Raw genomic sequence first — 22,182 nt, forward strand, 5'->3', positions numbered from 1 at the left:
TAAGAGGCTCAGAAGGCTTCCTAAATGATCCTGTATTTATTTTGTTATTCATATAATATCCTCTGTATATAGTAAAATATGTATAATATATATACAATGTATATGGCAGGTACAAACTATCATTCTTGTTTTCATATCACTAGCATATAACACAGTGTCTCCCGTATTAAGCATTTGCTTAACAAATGCTTGTTGATTATTTGATTAACTAGTAGCACAGTCAATTTCAGTCATGACCTAAATTGTAAACACCATAGAGGAAAAGGAACTACTTAGGACTAAGGCAAAGTTCTTGAATGAGCCTTATAATTCAAGCCTATAAACAGGCCCAAATGGCAGCACTTCCCACGATAAGAGTCCTTCTATGAGTCTAATAATAAAGCTTATGTTTGTGGAGCTCTTTATGGTTGCATTATTTTATTTGAGTCAAACAAAGTGCCCTGAGCATAAGAGCATTTAATGTCTGTTGAACTTAATTGGGCAATCCTGTGAGGTGGTTAGTGCAAGCATCCTTGTTCCTACTTGATGGTGTGGAAACAGGCTTGGAGATGATAAGATGACTAGTCAAGATCTCCCAGCTCAGTAGTGGCAAAGCTGCAAATTCAACTCAGGTCTTTCACTGCGAGGTCAAATACTCTTTCCCCCACACATAGCACCTCTTCTTTTCTCAGATGTATTTGGTCTTAGACCAATCTCACCCAAACGGTATGCCAGAAGAAGAAATACACAGACTTCCCCTCAATTTAAAAAATATATTTTTAAAAGTTAGTATTTGTTGCATAATCAGTCAGAATTCCTGGGTAGGCACACAAGTTTAATGTCAGTTTTGTGCATTTGTGGAAGAAATTTTTACTGCAGCATAGGCCAGGAACATTACAATCATCTAACAACTGCAATTAGAACATGCTGGGCTACAGATGAAGCACCCAAAACCAGCAAGGCCAATTTGTTTTTCTGATAGAGCTTTGTCTAAAGAAGTTTTATGGGTGTGAATTTAAAAACTGTCAAGTTCAAACACTAGATGACTCAAATAAAGCATTTCCCAATATTTCCTTGTTTGCCTCGGTTCCCTCCTCTGTAAAATAAACTGGAGAAGGAAATGGCAAACCACTCCAGGATCTTTGCCAAGTTATCTTTACCATTTTCAAATGGTTTCATGGAGAGTCAGATACAACTGAAATGAGTGAACAAAAAATTAACCGTTTGAGAACCCAAGGCAGAGTTAATTTCGCTGTAACCAAAATTGGTTACAGAAGACCAGAGTCTTCTATCCTTGCTCCATTTTGCCGCTTCTAATCTGCTAGGAAATAATGGTGATTAGACCAATGATTTCCTAGAGCACTATATCAAAATCAGTATCTAATTAGAAGAACCAAGATAGAAAGATATGCTAGGTAACGAAAAACAGACCTGTTTGAACAAGTTGCTGCCATGTAAAAATGGGAAATGGATCAAAGAAGAAACTTCAACAAACTACCACTATTTCCTGAACATCTAACACGGTGTTATAATAAGTTATAAAACAGTAATGCCTTTATGGAGTCACTGATGTACATAGGGCATTTAAATTTTCTTTTATTGTGTATGTATTGATATGTGCATTGTCTTTAACTAAAGAAAGCAAGCTTTAATTTGTCCCTATATTAAGTAACCAACTCATATTTGCTTTTACTCAAGCTCAACTTTGCCATAAGCTCTCACTATTAAATCAGTCTGTCTCTCAGGAGACCCCTATATTAAGCCTTTCATCCTTGCCCCAATTTGCTGCTTCTAATCTGCTATGCCCTAAAAAAACCAGATAAGTAAATTGAATTAAAATTATTTTAAAGGAAATCAATTTAAGTCAATAAGTATTCTCAAAATGAGAATCTGAGATCCTTTCATAGAGTAAAATATATGAATTTTGTGGCAGCAGTTCCTATTTCTCAGAAGACTTTATTTTTTTCTTAGCAAAATATAATTTTACCAAATTTGATTAAGCCCAAGTGTCTCCCCCTATAATTAGTCTGAAAAAATTGTCAAAGATTTTTCAGAATCATACAAATGAATCAGAACCTGCATGAATACTGCTGGATTGAGGATTTGTGCTTTCATGTGCAAGCATGCAATGAGAAGCAAAACCCACTCTAAAATAATTTAAAGACTGATATTACATGTTGAAGTACAAAGTAGTATAACCATGTTTTAGTTTAAAAAAGAATTCAAACTGAAACTAGACAATGAGATAATTTTAAAATACTTAAAGGTTACTTAGCTGAATATATGAGCAAGTGAGTTGGGTAACAAAAAGCTTATTCCTAACAAAAATACACATAGGCCCTCCTCCACAATAATCTCCCCCCCCCATTCAAAAAAATTTTTATAATAATAGCTTTTCAGAATACATGCAAAGAGAGTTTTCAACATCCATCCCTGCAAAACCTTGTGTTCAAAGCTTTTTGCCCCCTTTCCCTACCTCTCCCCTCTCCTAGACAGCAAGTAATCCAATACAGGTTAAACATATGCAGTTCTATACATATTTTCACATTTATCATACTTCACAAGAAAAATCAGATCAAAAGGGAAAAAAACAAGCAAGCAAATAACAACAACAAATGTGAAAATACTATGCTTTTATCCACATTCAGTCTCCATAGTTCTCTTTCTGGATGTGGACGGCTCTTTCCATCACAAGACTATCGGAATAGGATTGAATCACCTCACTGTTGAAGACTCATGTCCATCAGAGTTGATCACTACATAATCTTGTTGTTGCTGTGTACAATGTTCTCTTGATTCTACTCACTTCACTCAGCATCAGTTCATATAAGTTTCTTCTAGGCCTCTCTGAAACCATCCTCCTGATTATTTCTTATAGAACAATAAAATTCCATAGCATTCATATACTGTTACTCACTCAGCCATTCTCCAACTGATGGTCATCCACTCAGTTTCCAGTTTCTTGCCACTACAAAAAGGGCTGCCACAAACATTTTTGCACATGTGGGTCCCTTTCCCTTTTTCATGATCTTTTTGGGACACAGGTCCAGTAGAGACACTTTTGGATCAAAGTTTGATGGCCTTTTGGGCATAGTTCCAAATTGCTCTCCAGAATGGCTGGATCAGTTCACAACTCCACCAGCAATGCATTAGCGTCCCAGTTTTTCCACATCCCCTCCAACATTCATCATTATCTTTTCCTGTCATTTTAGCCAATCTGAGAGGTTTGTGGTGGTACCTCAGAATGTCCTAATTTACATTTCTCTAATCAACAGTGATTTAGAGCATTTTTTCATATGATTATAAATGGCTTAAATTTCTTCATATGAAAATTGTTCATATTCTTTGACCATTTATCCACTGGAGACACAATAATCTTAACTGTTAAATTTAGGAATAATCTCTCTCCTCTACAATTTTGAGAAATTCAGCATTGTATTGCTACAGACACCTAATAGGAATTTAATAAATAGGCAATAACTAGAAAAAGGACAGTTGGAAAGCAGCAAAGTCCAACGAAGCAGGTTCACTCTGTGTCACTGAACAGCAGAAGAGTAAACAGACTGTTGCCCACATGCTCATCATAAACCAGTCACTTCAAGGTGAAGGACAGGGAGAACACTCTTTCTTCCTTAGTTTTCACCTCTTTCACCAAGTCTACTCTCATCCCCGAGATTCCTGTTTCTTTTTATCATCTCCTTTGAGCTTTCCACTGTTATTTCTTACTATCAGATTCCCGAGAGGGCTGAGCTGAGAGCAAATATTATAATGATATATTATATAGTTATTTAATTATCATGTAACGATTTTTATGTCCATTTTTAAAACTTGCTACTCCTCCCAAGAGTAACCTCCCTTCCCAGGTACCTTTTGTACCCACTCAACAAAAATAGTGAGGCACAGAAAAGTGAATGATCTGCTTGCCCCTAGATCATGCAGGAGTCCTTGACAGAAGAGGACAGAAAAATCCAAGCTATTAGGCCACAAGTCGCCCAAGGCTGCTGCTTACAAAAAAAGAAAATATTTTACTAGGATTCTCTGACCTCTGTGGAAGTGTTGTAAATGTAACTTGGTTTTTATTTCTTGAATTTTAGAAGAGAAAATGAAAAAGTGAAGCTAAAAAGCTCATTTTATTTATTTTTTAACCTGCTGTGCATTGGGCCAAAAATAACTTCTCTAAATCTATTTATAATTTATGGGCTGACCAAAGCACACAGTTTCATTTAAACATACACACAGAGACAATATTTATCAATACAGAATTGTCTCATCAATATTATTTCACAACCCAAAATTGAAATCATTATCTCCCCCTCACCACTACCCCACCCTTCCAACCCTCTTGCCTTCTAGAATTCACTTATTACCTTCCTCTCAGTCCTAGGTGTCATTCCACTCCTCCTTTGGAAGTCCCATGAACAGTCTCTTCTGAAGGCCTACTGATTTCCACCTTCATAACATGTCACATAGCATGCCCCTTCTCTGACACTGCAACCACCATGGCGGCAGCCTGGAATAACTGGTCTCCCTATCAGAAGTCTCTTGTCATTCCAGTCCATCCTCTACTAAGCACAAGTCTGATCATGTCACCTCCTTAATCCATAAACTCTAGTAACTCCTTATCTCCTCCAAGAGCAAAAACAGGATCCTCTGTTTAACTTGCCCTGCCCCTTTCCAGTACTCTTTAAGTCTTTTAACCCAATACCTACCTTTCACTCCAGTAACATTGGTCTCCTTGTTATTCCTTGAACTATCAAAGTACTCTCAGCTCTTTATACCAGACATTTCCATGGGCTGTTCCCCACTATGTTCTCTCTCCTCTCTTCCATCTTCGAGCTTCCTTGGCCTTCTTCAAATCCCAGCTAAGATACCACCTATTCTAGGAAGCCTTTCCTGAGCCCTCTTAATTCTAGCACCTTCCCTGCAATGATTATTGTCAACTAAGCCTGCATACAGCTTATATGTATACCATGATTTGCATGCTGTGTCCCCCAACAGATTATGAGCTCTTCCAGAGGAGGGACTATCTTTTACTTTTCTGTGTATCCTTAGCATTTAACACAATGCCTAGAACCTACATAATAAATGTTTGCTGGCTGACTGACGTTTTGGCTATTGTCCACATCATTTATTACCACGCCATAGTATTCCTTTAATTGTGTGTTGTCTTACAATTTGGGATTAATTTAGTTGCTTGAAAAGTAGTGCCAAACCCCTGGGTTCAATCCTTACATAGACCATGAGTTTCAATGATCCATGACTCCTGTCAAATGTAATCTACTGGTAATAGATAGAATCTAGCTGAGGCCATATAACAGACTAAAAAGTATAGTCCATTTCTAATTACTAATGGAGTCAAAAGGGTAACTGTTTTTTATTTGTAAGTTTATTTATTTTTGATACACATTGTTTTATGAATCATGTTGGGAGAGAAAAATCAGAGCAAAAGGGGAAAAAAAAACATGGAAGAGATTAAAAAACAAACAGAAAAAGAACATAGCATGTATTGATTTACATTCAGTCTCCTCAGCTCTTTTTCTGGTTGCAGATGGCGTTTCCTATTCAAAGTCTATTAGGATTACTTCAGATCACTGAACTTTGAGAAGAACCAATCCTTTCATAGTAATCATCACATATTCTTGCTATTATTGTGTACAATGTATTCCTGGTTCTGTTTGTTATTCAGCATCAGTTCATGTAAATCTTTCCAAGCCTTTCTATAATCAGCTTTTCATCATTTTTAAAAGAACAATAATGTTCCATTACCTTCATGTACCACAGCTTATTCAGCCATTCCCCAACTGATGCGCATACACTCCTTTTCCAACAAAAGAGTCATTCTTATCATAAAATAAAGTTATGTAAATTGAATTATAATCTCAAAATTCTTTTTCTCTCCTCCAAATGCAATAATTCTACTACTGACACTGGAGCTCAGCAGACTAATTAGTACTAGAATATTCATTTCCACCCAAGAAGATACAGAAAAGAATAGGATTTAGAGCTGCAAGAGATACATTATTTCTCATCCAATCTCTTCAACTTTAAGAGGAAGGGGGAGGAGGGAGGGAGGAGGGAGGAAGCCCAGGGAAATGGAGTGATTTGCCCAGCATTAACACACATGGTAAAGATACAATTCAGAAATTTCCCAAATAGTATTTCTGAGATATTTAATGGTTTCAAAATATCTTTTTAGAATCCCTTGCTCTGCTTTATTTCTACAGAATATATATATATGATCTCTCTGTCTCCACACACTTCAAAAGCACTCACATATGACAAAGGAATCAAGTAACTGTGCAACCAAACTACCTTTAAAGACCTTGAGAATGGATGGGATGATTTTTCCTAAACTAACAAACCATTCTCAAAATTATGCTGTGATTTTAAGACTTTGGGAAAGCATTAAACAACCTGCAGAGACTTTCAATCAATCATTTAAATCTTCCCATGAAATCTAAACTAGAAGACCTCTAAAATAGAGGGCACAGGGATCACTACCAAACACAACGTGGTTTTAACAGACCTTATGTCCTTAGCAAAAATCATAAACTACCCAATCAAAACCTGAATGTATCCCAATTCCTTGTCTATTAACTGGTGACAGTTATTTTAAATGCAAAATTCATTTTAAAAAAGACTTCATGTGCTTATTTATAATCTTAAAATTAAGTGGATAATGTAGATGGCTGGGAAAAATTTCACTTTTGTATTTTTCACCCAGGCCAAACAATCAGTCTTTGAATAAAATGACTTCGAATGGCTAAAAAAAATCACTTATAATTGTTTTTGAACGAATAACACTAAAAACTTTTACCTTATCCAAAAAATACACAATGCACCAAAGGAAAGAAAATCCATATGGATGAAATTACAAACTGGAAGCACATTTAAACTCTTGCTTTAGAAAATAAAAAATCTCATTTTTGGTCACAGAGACCATTAGCGATTTAAATTTTAATAAATTTACAAGTGCATAAGTGGTCTACATATTTTTAGGATCCTTTGAATTCTACATGAGGAAAATTAAAAATAGAGTTCTCACAAGTAGCCAGACTATGAAAAAAGATGAATAAATGATCCATATACTAGTTTATCGGGACATGAGGGTGATCAGATACATAATAAATTTAGCTGATTACAATTACATAGTTGATTTTCAACCATCATTATTAGTAATCATTACCAATATCATCAATCATCACATAATCATTAAAATCAATAGGATTTTAATTTTATGTAGTATTGAGACAAGTAGTTAGGAAGCCATCAAGTGATTAAAAAAAAAAAAAAAAAAAAAAAAAAAAAAAAAAAACCACAGGTCTAGTACCAAAAGTGCTAACCTGTTTTGCTGCAAAAGAGACAAAAAGGGACATTATCACTTTTATCACAGTGCAGCAAGGAAAGGTGTTCAAACAGACAGGAAATTCCTTTCATTAGAAAAAGGCATTTTCAAATATTATAAAAAAATTATTCTCAGTCAAGATACTTCCTTTGATGATGAATTTCACATTAATTGGGACTGTTTCTACACATTTTCATTTTGAAATAACAACAAAAGAAATAAAGCCTGAAATAAAAATTTTAAAAGTCTAACATCCCAGAAAATTTTGACCACTAAAAATGATCACTTGTTAGTTTAAAATTTTTAAGTTTTCAAATATAGACCTTTAAGAGGTGAAAAGAAGGGTTTAAAGCTTAAGAATATCCTCCTTCGCTTGGGTAACATTGACTGGTTGTACAATCCACTATAACACAAATGGCTTTCTACCTTTTTCAAAGTTATATTATTCCCACTTCCATGAACCACTTTGTGAAAACAGTAGCCTATTCTGCCTGAATAGGCCTTTTGTAAGAATGGCCTATTCACTTGACCATTTCAAGCTCTTCAGCACTCAGACGCACATTCTTTGCAGAACAGATATAATCAAAGAATTATAAACATCTAGATACTATCCCTACTACATAAAGAATTAAGTGAATGGTATGTTTTCAAAATAAGAAATGGAAACAATCAACAAGAATCAGAAGACCATTGATTTAGAGCTAGATGAGACCCTAGAGGTCATCTGGTCCAATCCCCTCATTTTATTGATGTAGGAACTGAGGCCCTGAAAAATTTAGTGACTTGTTACCAAGGTCACATAGGAAGGAGTTGACAAAGATAGGATCTGAACCCAGATTCTCTGAGTTGAATGTTCTTTTGGCTATGAAACCATTTGAAAGGATACTCTAAGTCTATTAACGATAAGAGACCCACAAATTAAAACAACTGTGAGGTTTCACTTTATACCTATCAAATAGGCAAAGATGACAAAAAGCCAAAAATGGTCACTGTAGCAGGGGCAATTGGAAGACAGCAACACTAATTAATGCCTTGCTTGTAGAATTTTGAATTGGAAAAAAAAATTTGGAATTACACTAGAAATATCACTAAATTGTACATAATCTGGGACTCAGGGTTGACACTACTAATTATATATGCAAAGGAAGTAAAAGAGAAAAAAGTTTTAACATATGCCAAAATATTTAAAGCAGCATCTTTTTGCTTTAGCAAAGAAATGGGGCCCATCAATTGGTTGTTTTTTGTCCTTTGTTCTTGAAGAGGACCAGAATGACATCACTATGTTAGAGTTGAGTTACAGTGTGTCCAACTGTGGCTGATCAAACCAATACAAGCTCGGAATGCTCTGCCACAGTTCAGACACAAATAGTCCCTGTGAACATTTAAGATGGATTCTCCAACTTTGAGCCTCTCATATTTCATTTGGGCTAATTCATTTCTGCTTTGCTCACAGAGCACAGTACCTTCTCTGAGGAGGGCACTCCATGTTGGATGGTCCTGTGCCAGTGTCTCCCATGTCATACAATCATTTCTAAAGTTCTTAAGAGAGATCTTGGGAGTGTTCTTGTATCACTTTTTCTGACCACCTTGTGATTGTTTTATGGAGAATTCACGCATGGCAAGCAATCTTTTTTGCAAGTGTACATCTGCCATTTGAACAATGTGGCCAGCCCAACAGAGTTGTGCCCTCTGCAGAAAGTTGGAATGCTGGGCAGTTTAGTTAAGAGAAAGGACCTCTGTGTTTGTACCTTATCGTGCCAGGTGATTTTCAGAATTTTCCTGAGACAATATATTGAAGTGATTCAGTTTCCTGGCATGGCACCGGTATACTGTCCAGGTTTCTCAGACATTCAACAATGAGGTCAGCACAATGGCAGACCTTCAGTTTGATAGCCTAAAAATGTCTCTTCTCTCACACCATCAATTGAGGAATGGATGAAAGATGATCATAACAGTGTGAAAAACAATGTATTGTGGTCACTGTGTAAATTATACTAGTTCTGCGATTGCAACTGCATCAATTCATACAAGTGTTCTAAATTTCCCAGACTTCATATATGTTTCTTACAGCACTACAATAGTTCATTTACAATCAAATGCTGCTAACTATTCAACCAGTTCTGATGGCATCCACTCTGCTTCCAGTTCTTTAGAATAAGTCAAGAAAATCTAGGTTTGAACCCAGGTACAGCCACTTGCTATTTATATAACTTGAGAAAAATCACTTGACCACAGAGCCTTGCTACCATACTAATCAGAGATCAAATCCCTTGGAGGTTAGGAGGTCTACTCCATTTCAAGTCTTGCTTTTAAATGTAATGGTTAGAACCTAGAGCAATCTACTTAACTACTGACTTCCCTAACATCCATTGTACAGGTCAACTGACTGTAAAATCAGTAGAGAAATCTAGTTAAGTGGCTCATTTAAAAAATTCTATATCCATACCATACACAAACATTTACTAAATTAAAACTCTTCCTTTCTTTGGGAAGTTTTGCATGAAACTTTTAAAGCTGATGTTTGGGATCACAGAAAACCAGACAATTTCTCTTCTGGAAGGGCCCTCTGGTCTCCAGCCCTCTCATTTGAAATGGGAGGGAAAGGGAGGGAGAGGAGAGTAGTGGAAACATATCCAAAGTTACAGAAGAATTAAGCAGCACAGCTAGGATTCAAACTCCAACTCGGAGTGCTATTTTCTCAGTATAGAATGGATTATGGAGTAAAGTTTCCTACAAGCCAGGATTGGAAAACTGAGAGTTTTCTTCATCTCCTTTAAAGCAGCATAATACATTCAAATATAAAACAGAAAAGCAAATTCCAATAATAAATATAAATGATAGGGGGATAATGCACCATGTTGTATTCATGCTTCTATTCTCCTCAAACTATTGCTTAGGTCAGATGGGTCAAATCTGGGCTGGAAAAATACTACAGCAAAGATAATGTTAATTTGTGCTTTTCATATCGCTACTAATAGCGATGTAGGATGCCTTACACATAACCATGTGGTACCTCTAAAGTCTTAAGTAGGTTTTCTCTCTCCTCCCCCACCTCCCAGCAGACTTTAAGCACTTTGAAGGCAGGCACTATGTGCTAATCTTCTTTGCCTCTTGGTGCTCTAAATGCTAGATAAATATCATGGAACTTAAATATCATTTAATAATCATTTTAATTTCTCTGTAGCTCAGTCTTATTAAGACATGTTTCTCAAGATGAGAAAGTGGGGCTCAAAAGTTCTCTATGTTCCTTTGATCCCCATGCCTACTATGGATAAGGGGTTGCCCTGGACTTAGGAGATACACAAAGACAATGCAATCCTTGCTTGCAAAGAGTCTACACTTCATTGATCAGTACAGAGAATTGAACTTGCTCAAATGAGGATGAATCTCACAATAGATATCAAGAAGTCCCTCCCTTTAAATGCCTCCTCTGGATTGATACTACTCTGTGTGATCTTTACCTGAACAAGTCACATATCTATTTGACAATACTTTCAAAATATATTTTAGGTGACTCAACAAAAGCATTGTTTTTTAATTTGCGAGAAGTCACAGAACACCACGGTAACCATATTTATGCAATTTGCTTTGCTAAATAATCAGTTTCGAGGAAAATAGTGTTGAGTTTTCAAGTCATTTTTATGAACTTGTCTTATCGTGCCAGGTGATTTTCTATCTATTATGCTATATTGTCTAGCAATTCCTTCTCTAAATGGTCACAAACAGAGCTGATGTGTTCTGTACTGCCTCCCAGGAGAGGTTCTCTTGGAACTTACTTAATGTTACGGGTCAATTTAAATCATGAATCTGATGATTTATTTCTATTTGTCTAATTAAAAACCAAACAAAATCACAAAAGAAATCTATACATCTAATATCCAAAAATGACCTTGTCATTTGTGCACTATGAAGATTAAGTGATTGTCTCAAGTTCACATGGAAATAGGATTTACGCTCAGCAAATAAATCTTAAAATAAATTCATCATCTATAATTGCTCCTATAATCAGTTTTCCTGAGTCTTTTCAGTTTTTTAAAGGCTTAAAATATACTATTTGATTTTTATTGATGTCGTTGAGACAAAGAAAATTATCAATATGGAATGAAACAGAAAAGCATTTAAGTGTTAACTGTATGCCAGGCATTGTGCCAAAAAGGAGGGGATTAAGTAAAAAGCAGCAAAGAGTCTCTACAATCTCTGTCCTTAAGGAGCTTACAATCTATATGAGAGGATAATACAACACATACATCAAATCCAAGGTGGGGAGGAGAAAGAGGGGGATACACACACATATGAGGGGGGGAGGGAGGAAGGGAGAGAAGGAGAGAGAGAGGGGGGGGGGGGGGGGAGAGAAAGGAGGTAGAGGAAGAGGGGGAGAGGTTGAGGAGGAGAGAGAGAGAGAAAGAAGCTTGTCCTAAGAAATCTATCTCTCCAGATAATTTAGAACTGCCAATGCTTGGCTTAGAAAAGCATATTTTTAGGTCATTAGCTTCACAAATTTAGAGCAACAACATAGCCACAGTCTGTTTCCTTAATACCATTCTCTAATTGTACCACCAGGTCCATCCTCCTAAGGTTAGGAAATTAATACTACCCAATTTACATTGTATCTCTACTGACCTTGAATAGGAGACAGACATTGCCTCATACAGCATGAAAAATACATAGGCTCCACACAACTAAGATCTGGTTTTGAACAAATTATACAACAAATTTTCTCCTATTAATTTTCATTGATTGGGATGAATAGATGTGATCTGCACTTACAAAACACTTTTTATTTGGAGAGCTATGAGAATAATACTATTGCTTATCTCCTTGAATACTACATTGGTATTTCAGATAAGGAAGGTTAATTTTTAAAATGCAAAGGAGGTTAGAAACAATGGGCACTAGAAGAAATCTTTCACCGTTCTATTAATGTACACAACCATTCTTTTTTTTACTCTCTGACTTGTTTTTCAGAACATTAAAAAAAAGGCATATCTGAAAATTAAGCTATTTAATAGTTCACACATTTACAATTAATTGTACAAATTTTTATATGAAACATCTTCAGAAACAATTTTGATTACAGCTAGCTTAATATATTCTTCAAGAAGATGGTTTACAGCATGTGAACAATTTTATGCAAAAGAGTTTTACAAAATATTTACCTTGAAACAGAATTTTGTAAAGAAAACAGCTTCAATTGTATTTTTTGGGGGGAGGGGAAGATACCTCTTGTGAGAAAGGGATAAAATCAGACACAGAGCTAGGGATGTTATCTGGCCCCAAGTCATTAAAATGTGAAATAATATGTTCACAAGCTGTGCTTTTAAAGAGTTCTCAGCAACTATAACACCACTGCTGCATTGCCCTGAAGCAATTCTGTAATAGTCTTTTATTGCTTTAATTAACTAACTCTTAGGCAGGACAAAGATTTGCCGGATCTCGGCCTGAGAATATGACAGTCTCTGTTGTCACCTTTCCCACATGCTGTCTGCCTGTGAGGCACAATTATCTCCTTATATATTATCCTATCCACTAATTATCTGTACTGCAGTATTTAGCATTTTGTTAATATTCTCTTGTTCACTAATTGTTTCAAGCATCCCTAATTGGATAGTAGGTAGCCTTGTAGGCAGGACCTGTCTCAACTGTACAAAGCTTGCATCTCAGCCTAGCTGAGGGCTAGAGCCATGGCAGCCAGTAGCTAGTAATTGGCAGTCAACAACTCGCATAACAAAAGGTGTTGTGGACATGATCCTTTTAGTCTTGGATCACACAGCCAGTAAACCAGGAGGAAAGCAGGGACAATCTAGGTTTTCTGACAGGAAATCGCCCCTTGCTGCCCTGACACCTCTGTGCTGACGAACATACCCATTCAGCAGGACACTAACGAAGAGGCCTTCCCCATCACTTGGGGAGGATTTGTCATAGCTATTCATTTAGTCCTGATCAACTCCTTACGACTCCGTGGACCTCTCTGTCCATAGGCTTTTCTTGGTAAAGATACTAGAATGGTTTGCCATTTCCTTCTCTGGTGGCAAACAGGGCTAAATGACTTATCCAAGGTCACACAGCTAAGAAACTTGAGGCTAGATTTGAACTCAGGTCTTCCTGACTTCCAGCCAGCACTCTCTACTTTGCCTCTTACATATAATCAAAGGAAAAAAGAAAGCAAGAAATGAGACTTGTAGCCAGGAGATGTATTCACTTATTTCAATAAGCAGTTACCTAACACATGCTCCATAAAACAATGTATAAAGTATAATGGAAGCCCACAACTTAACTGAGGAACTCAGACTTCTGAATTCAAGAAGCTTTGCTAGGAACTTGGGAGGCAACTGGAAGAAGAAAAGGGAAAGTTTTGTTGAAAATGAGAAATAAAGCAACTTTTTTCAAGGCAGTAACAGGAGTTTATTAGTCATTCCACAAATGCCATCTAAGTTTTGGGGATGGACAATGCATCTGGCTAGTGCTAGAACATAACAAGACTAAGTTTCTGTACTTGAGGAGAAAAATGTAATAAGGATAAACCAGATAAACCAGTATCACAAATTGGTAAATTCAGTTATCCTATCCATATCTCAAGATTTGAAGGAATGCAACTCCCCCCAATCTGGAAAATTCAATTTTTTGCCCTCCCTTCATACTAGAGAAGTCTAAATTATTATGTTATTAGAAAACAAAATATTATATTATTCAATACTATACACATTTTATCCATTTGCATTTCTAATTTTTTTCTGTATCATCTATCTGCTGGTGTTTGCATACTATACACATTTTATCCATTTGCATTTCTAATTTTTTTCTGTATCATCTATCTGCTGGTGTTTGCATGTTGTCTGTGCATCAGCAAACTCCTTCAAAATTCCCATTTAGATGATTGTTGGAGGGGATGCGGGAAAACTGGGACACTGATGCATTGTTGGTGGAGTTGTGAACGAATCCAACCATTCTGGAGAGTAGTTTGGAACTATGCTCAAAAAGTTATCAAACTGTGCATACCCTTTGATCCAGCAGTGTTACTACTGGGCTTATATCCCAAAGAGATCATAAAGAAGGGAAAGGGACCTGTATGTGCACGTATGTTTGTAGCAGCCCTCTTTGTAGTGGCTAGAAACTGGAAATTAAGTGGATACCCTTCAGTTGGAGAATGGCTGAATAAATTGTGGTATATGAATATTATGGAATATTATTGTTCTGTAAGAAAGGACCAACAGGATGATTTCAGAAAGGCCTGGAGAGACTTACACCAACTGATGCTGAGTGAAATGAGCAGGACCAGGAGATCATTATATACTTCAACAACAATACTATATGATGACTAGTTCTGATGGAACTGGCCATCCTCAGCAATGAGATCAACCAAATCATTTCCAATGGAGCAGTAATGAACTGAACCAGCTATGCCCAGAGAAAGAACTTTGGGTGATGACTAAAAACCATTACATTGAATTCCCAATCCCTATATTCATGCCCACCTGCATTTTTGATTTCCTTCACAAGCTAATTGTACAATATTTCAGAGTCTGATTCTTTTTGTACAGCAAAATAACGGTTTGGTCATGTATACTTATTGTGTATCTAATTTATATTTTAATATATTTAACATCTACTGGTCATCCTGCCATCTGGGGGAGGAGAGGAGGGGTAAAAGGTGAAAAATTGGAACAAGAGGTTGGGCAATTGTTAATGCTGTAAAGTTACCCATACATATAACCTGTAAACAAAAGGCTATTAAATTTAAAAAAAAATTCCCATTTAATCTCCTATACCGACTCATGATATATCAAAACAAGGATGGAGAAAGTAATGATGTAGAAGGGATAACTGTAACTTCTTGTTAGAATGTAAGTTCTATGAGGGCAGAGACTGCACTGTTCCAATTATCTAGAACAGTACCTGACACATAGTTGGTGCTCAATAAATGCTCAATGATTCATTATTTAAAAGTGCAGTTGACTAAACAGTACGTCCAAAAAATCATCCCACACTGGTACAAAAATGGATAAGTTTAATATTAGATCATTTTCCAATTATGGCTTTATTCTGTAAGCAGCATAGGTTATTTCAACTTCACTAAAGGGTTATGAATTTATTTCCTGTTAATAATGCTTTAATTCTCCTATCAATCACAGTTAGTCTAAAAATGTATTGACTGTGCTCAATTGCAATAATTACTAAAGAACTCACAAGAATATAGTTTTGGCAGTGAGCTGAAAATGAACATACTACTGCTTTAAAGATTTCAAAAAAAGCTAACATATGATACTGGTGTTTCCAGCTCTCATATTTGCAGAAAAGCTCACCTCCATAGGAAAATCCATTCAGAGTATCACTCAGAAATGTAAAAAAAAAAAAAAAAAAAAAACTCCTTTCCTGAAATTGAGGATCATTCACAGGGTTTTCACAGAATGGGTTACACATGCAATAAGATTATATACATATTAAAAAGCATCAGACAACCATTTCCCAACAGATAAGTGGTCAAAGAATATGAATGAAAAAACAGTTCTCAAAAGAATTACAAAAAATTCAAACCATCTGAAAGAGATGTATCACTAATCACTAATAAGAGAAATGTAAATCAAAACAACAACCCCTGAGATTTCAGGTTTGGCAAATTGGCAAAGATGACAAAATGTGGCCAGTTAATGTGGGAGGGATTGTAAAATGATAGGCACATTATCAATACATTATTGGTGAAGCTGTGAAATGGCACAACCATTTTATAAAATAATTTGCAATTATGAAAAAAAAGGGTATGCTCTGAAATAGAAGACTCTGTTACTGGGCTATACCCCAAGGAAGCCAACAAGAAAAAAGCCTCCATATACACCAACCTATAATAGTACTTTTTGTGAAAGCAATGAAATGGAAATAAAGGAAATGCCCATCAATTAGCAAATGGCTAAAAAAACTGTGGTACATTCATGTAATGGATGTCTATGCAGTCAGAACATATGATCATGGTGGGAAAAAGTAAAGCATGGGAAGATCTACATAAACTGACACAAAATCAGCAAAAATCAAGGAAACAACATACAAATTAACTACAAAAATGTAAATAGAAAGAACAAGAGTATGCCAAAAAAATCAAAAGTGAACATAATAAAATCATAAAGCTCAAGCATGATTCGAATGAAGAGAGATGAAAGGACACTTTCAATCCAGCTCTTTGTGAAAGTGGGAGATTCATTGCCCATGTTAAAAACTTTGACAAGGTACCAATCAGTTCTGGGAATTTTTTTTCTCTTAAAAAAAAATGCCATTTGTTATACAAAGATGGCTTTCTGGGAAGGGAAGGAATAACAAGCATAAATGAGATGATGGTAAAAACAAAACCAAAAAATCCCAGAAAACATCAACAAAAACTTATAAAATAAACAAAAGCATTAGGAAGAAGCAGTATAAAGAATGTTACATGGTGGGCCTACGTGACAAGTCCCTGGTCTAAAACACCCTTGCAGCACATACTAACTAACTGGCCTCAGGGGAACCATTTACCAGGCCAGAGCTTCAGTCTCTTTATCTGTAAGATCAGTAAAATTGGAGGAGATGACTTCCAAGGTCCCTTCTAAATCTATACTCATGGCTATGAGAAATCAAAAAAGGCCCCCATAATGTAACGTGAGACCACAGACAAAAACTGTACACAAAGGCAGACAAGTAAGGCAACAATCTGTATAATGGGAAGAAAAAACCAAGGGATAAGGTCATGGATCAATTGAAGCAAACCCAACAAATTGTTGTAAAATGTCAACATTTAAGATCATTTGATTAAGCTGCACAGCAAATACTTTATTACATTCTTGCAGCAGCCTATATATTTGAAAAGCATAATTATAACATCCTAAAAGATTTCCTCTAAAGCAGTGGCATCAAATAGAAATAGCAGCTAATAAACTATCCATAAGGATCTCTGGAGGTCCCATATTGTTTTACTGTACTTTTATTTATTGTGTTTAATATTTTCCAATTACATTGTAATCGGATTTATGCTATACTTGGCAAGTGTTGTAGGCCGTACCGGCTATGTATTTGAAACCTTTGCTCTAATACAGGAACCCTTCACCTCTTTTTGTGTATTAGATGTCCCTTCTGTCAGTTTGGTAACGTGTACAGTTCCTTAGTCTGAATGTTTTTAAATATGTAAAACACATAGCATTAGAAAGAAATCATGCTATGACACAGCTATCAAAATATATATTTTTAAAAAATGTTTGCATCCAGGTTAAAAATGTATCTGCTTAAAGACTAGTCTCTAATTTCATTCTTTTCTCCCTATAGCCCATTTCTTGGATTAGTCTTTTCTTCTCTTTTCCCATCCAGCAGACATGCTAGCTATTACAATCTTTTCAGATCTCTATTTCCTCTCTACCAAATATCCATCTTTTTTTCCTAAAACCCAGCCTCATGTCACCCAAACCATTCAAGTATTCTTTAGTCTTTCCATGCAACATGGCCCTACAACACCTGCAGCATGGTGTCCTTAGGTCACCTTCCCTTTGTTTCCTACTTTTATTTATGTTGTATTCACCTCATTTGCAAATTATCCTTTGCATAGTGTTTCCTCTGTCAGACTTTAACATCCTCAAGGACAGGAACTACCTTTTGCCATTCTTTGTATACCCACTGTTTAGTACAGTGCCTGGCACATGGTAATAAATGCTTATCCATTGACTGGCTGATCTACTTCTACGCATTCATTTTATAGAAGAGGAAACTAAACTACAGTGAAGTTAAGTAACGTGCAGCAAAGGTCACATCATTCCTAGTTTGAGGACTGATGCCTGGATTGAATTTCAAGTCATTTGACTCTTGGGAGCACCTGTATGGCCACTTTTGTATGGGAGGAGTAGGGAGAAGGATGGTCATCTCTTTCCTTTTCCATTAAGGGAAAGTCTTAGTATAAAAGAACAAAACTAAACTAAAAAAACAAAAACAATGTCTCAATGCTTTGTGGATATTAACAAGTAAAAAAATCCACCGAGCGGTAAGGGAAGGTGGAGGAGTTCTAAGTAGCCTACATTACAGTGCTTTCACAGGTGATCAAAAATGTCAAGATGCAAGTACATAGGCATATGAGGTATTTAACTGGGGAACATTCCATACTGAAAAAAATTCAGGGAAAATGGTCATTTTACTTTGGAGAAAAAAGGGGATTCCTTGAGAGTGAGTTATTAAAACTCTCTTCTTTTTCCATAATAGTTCTTTAAGATCCGTTTTCCTTCAACAAATATCTTTTAAAACTACTTCTGCCCAGTCTTGATTGCTAAGAAAAATGGATTCCCAGGACCTTGCAGGTATTACGCCCCTAAAAGACACTGCCTGCCTTGGCCACTGCCTATAAAGCTCACTACCTACCCCAACAAACACCGGCCCCAAGAGTCCTGGCTTGCTGGCTAGTGGCGATGGCCAGGGTTGCAGCAAGCGGGCCTCTTCAGGCCCTCGTGGCCCGGTGCTGGGTGAAAACCTCTTCTCCCCACCCCAATTCCTTCTGCAGCCCTCCGTCCCCAAACAAGCAAGCACTAGGGCTTTCAGGAAGCGCTGCTGGTGCCCGGCGCCGGCCGGGAAGACTTCAGACTCCCGCTAGTCACGCAGTACGGACAGAGTCCGTTTGCCCCAAGCAAACTCCCCCCCCCCCCCCCCCCCCCCCCCCCCCCCCCCCCCCCCCCCCCCCCCCCCCCCCCCCCGCCCCCCCCCCCCCCCCCCCCCCCCCCCCCCCCCGCGTCCCCAGGCTCGGCTCGGAGCTCGGGCAGGCCGGTTTGGCCCAGGCCAGCTCCCTACCGTGCAGCATGGCTATCAGGAAGGGCTCTGCCCTCCTAGCTGTTCCCTCCCACTGCCAGCAGGCTCACAAAAAGAGCAGGAAGTGAGCTGCAATCTAGGAGGTAATCCCCATTTCCTTCCACAAGCCATTCTCACCTAAAATCTCAGAGCGAAGCCATAGAAAATCCCCATCCGGCTCATCAGCGTTAGTGGTGAGGGTCAAAGCTGGGAGAAGAGACTTGGGCAGAGCCCTACACTTTTACCAGAATTCTCCTCTCTACCGGCAGGTCCTCGGCTTTAAGACCCTCCCATTCCACTCAAAGCCTGCATTGTTGGGCAATTTCCCTCGCCCGGAGCCCGCTTCTCTGCAGCTCGCCCCCACGCCCCTAGCTACCGGCTCCTCCACGAGAGTGCCCTTCGGCGGGAGATGGCGCTGCCCCCTCTCCGCCCCCTCTCCGCTCAGTGCCCTTCCGAGAAGGAGGGTCCCACACAGAACGCAAGATCCGCAGGGCTCCGAGAGAAAAGCCCGCTAGTTGCGGACGCTGCGCCGGCTCCCGCAGGGCCCGCAGCAGCGACTCCGGCCGGTGTAGGAGCGCCCCGTGCTTGTTGCAGCGCGCTGCGCGTGCCACTGACACATCTGACAAGTTTGCCTCTCTCGCGGTCCCCGACTTCCAAAAGCGCAGCGCGCCCAGGGCCGGGGAGCGGGGCCGCCGGGGAGCGGGGGCTGCGCTCCGGCCCCTGCCGCCCGCGTCCCCGGGAACGCGCCCCTTCTCTGCGGGCGTCCCCTCTCGGCCGCAAAGCGGGGGGCAGGGGGAACCTCGCTCCGGGATCTCCGCCCGAGACTTCTCGGCCCGACAAACTTTTACTGCGCCAGGCGGAGAGTTCTCCGACAACCAGTCAGTCACCTGCAGGCGAGCTTTCCGCTCCGTGAGCCCGAGAGAGAGGCCGGTACCGCCGCCGCCGGGGACCGGCTCGTGGTGCCAGCAGATGTCCCACCGGCTCAGAGATCTGGGAACCCCGAATCCGAGGTGAAGGGGGGGCCTCGTCCGCAGGGGAGGAGGGAGGGAGAGGGGTACGGGGGGGCAGAAACGGGGGGGCGGCAAGATGAAGGGCAGAAAGGAGCAGGGGGGGGCAAGGTGAGGGGGTGGGAAAGGAGGAGGGGCAGGGGAGAGAGGGGACCGAAGGGAAAACCGGCAAGGGGTGAGGGGGGAAGAGCAAAGGAAGGGGCAAGGGACGCTGGTAGAGTGGGGGAGGGGAACAAAGGGGATATCAGGGGGAATGGGGAGCGGGAACGGGGAGCGGCAGGGAGAAGGGGGGCAACGGGAGGGGCCGGGGGTAACAGGGGAGCGCGGTGGGGGCTGTAACGGGAGGGGCAGCAGGTGACCGGGGCGCGGAGAAGCAGTGTGTCCGGGCGGGGCAGAAACACGCAGAGACCGGGGAGAGGAGCCGCTCCGGGGAGGAGCGGGACTGCCGGAGCCGGGGTGCCGGCCTGGCCCGGCTGACTTAGCCCAGCTCGGAGCGGAGAGGGGACGCCGAGGAGGAGCCTCCGGCCGGCCGGCAGGTGCCGGGGCCGCCCTCCTGCCCTCCGTCCGCCCTCGCTCCGTCTCCGCTTGCCCCCCGGCTCCGCCGCCGCCGCCCCCTCGCCCTCCCGCCCCCACGCAAGGGGCCGCGGCCGCTCGGGCTCGGGGGCCGCGGCTCCCGAGACTCACCCAGACTCCGGGGCGGGGCGCAGGAGCAGCCCATCGGGCTCCCAGGCGGGCGGCGGCGGCGGCGGCAGGAGCGGCCGCCGCTCGCTGATGACGCGGCGGGGAGCGGCCCCCGGGGGCCCGGCGCGGACGGATGACGCCACAGTCGTGCGGGGAGCGCGACGTCCGGAGCGGCGCCGAGGCGGAGGGTTCGGAGGCGGCGGCGGCGGCGGCGGTCCGAGTGCGGCCGGACGGGGCGTCATGGCGTCCGTGGCGCTGAGCGAGGCCGAAAAGGTTTACATCGTGCACGGCGTCCAGGTAAGGAGCGAGGCGGCGAGGCGAGGCCGAGACCCCTCCCGGCCGCGGCCGCGGCCCCGGCGCGCTCCCCGCAGCCTCCCCAACGCCCCCCGCGCGCGCGCGCCCCTGCCCCGCTCCGCGCCGGCTCTGCGCGCGCGCGCCCCTGCCCCGCTCCGCGCCGGCTCTGCGCGCGCGCGCCCCTGCCCCGCTCCGCGCCGGCTCTGCGCGCGCGCGCATCCTGCCGCGCGCATCCTGCCGCGCGCATGGGGGGCTGAGGAATGGGGGAGGGCGGGTAAGAGCGAGCCGGGGTGGGGGGGTACGGAGGGAAAGCGGCCGGTCCCCCGCCCAACAGACCAGGGTGAGTCTCCAATGGGATGCCCGTTTGTGAAGCTCCTTGTGGATGTCCGCGCGCCTTAGTGTTACCCAGAATCCTTCAGGCAGCAGAGAATTGGAACCCGGGCCTCGGGCCTCTGCGCGCTCGGCTCTTCCCCGGGAGCACCCATCCTGGACCGTCCGTTCTGTGCTACATCTGTAGCGGGCGCTTCTCCGGCTCCGCCTCCGGAGCCTCGTTCGGTGGCCAGCGTCTCTTAGCGCTCCGTCCCACCTGCTGCTGCCACTAGGGGGGAGGAAAGGCCCGTCTTCCTCGCCGTCCCGCCTTTTGCCTTCGGGACGGGAGACCGAGGGCCTCTCGGGCAGAAGAAGAGGTCAGTTGGTACAACTGCCTTGGAAGCTGAGGCAGAGCTCTGACCTCTGACCCCCACCTCCTCAAAGCCAGAAAATAACCCCGAAACGTCCACCTGGCCCGCTGCCCCGGCTCCTCATCCCCGCTCTTCCGGCACTCTGGGAGGTGCGGCCGCAGCCACTCTGGGAGGTGCGGCCGCAGCCACTCTGGGGCTCCCTATTGCCCCCTCTCTCCCCTAATCACACTCAGAGCTGTGCAAAACGTTGGCAGTTGCCTGCCCGACTCATTCCGTTTTATGGGCTGGGATCCTTAGCCCTCTCTGTGGTAGATGGCTGCAAATTTGGGTTTCCGTTGTTCTCCTCTGCCTTCTCCATTGTCTCCCTTTTGTAACCATGTGCACAGTAGCAATTTACCCACTGGTTGAATTTGATGCC

The 22,182-nt window shown here is 41.4% G+C and overlaps 2 protein-coding genes across 8 annotated transcripts in view; one reads left to right on the forward strand and one right to left on the reverse strand.

The window, feature by feature from the left end:
- The window catches only part of ZDHHC3 (zinc finger DHHC-type palmitoyltransferase 3), a 72,805-nt gene extending 51,936 nt beyond the window's left edge, over positions 1-20,869 (reverse strand). For 3 of the 7 annotated variants that reach the window (XM_031940079.1, XM_031940074.1, XM_031940080.1), the window contains exon 1: positions 20,794-20,869. The gene's annotated coding sequence lies outside the window, so the exon portion shown is untranslated. Of the gene's footprint in view, positions 1-3,855; positions 3,859-4,346; positions 4,552-13,276; positions 13,287-19,240; positions 19,477-19,989; positions 20,070-20,793 lie in introns of those variants that run through there. The other 4 variants (XM_031940078.1, XM_031940077.1, XM_031940075.1 and 1 more) reach the window with 4 other exon arrangements.
- Positions 20,866-22,182, forward strand: part of EXOSC7 (exosome component 7) — a 40,235-nt gene continuing 38,918 nt past the window's right edge. Inside the window, exon 1 of the mRNA XM_031940073.1 lies at positions 20,866-21,087. Within this exon, the coding sequence (XP_031795933.1) occupies positions 20,881-21,087 (207 nt within the window). The 5' untranslated portion in view covers positions 20,866-20,880. The remainder of the gene's footprint in view (positions 21,088-22,182) is intronic.

The sequence above is a fragment of the Sarcophilus harrisii genome, chromosome 5 (genome assembly GCF_902635505.1).
Source record: "Sarcophilus harrisii chromosome 5, mSarHar1.11, whole genome shotgun sequence".
NCBI classification, from domain to species: domain Eukaryota; kingdom Metazoa; phylum Chordata; class Mammalia; order Dasyuromorphia; family Dasyuridae; genus Sarcophilus; species Sarcophilus harrisii.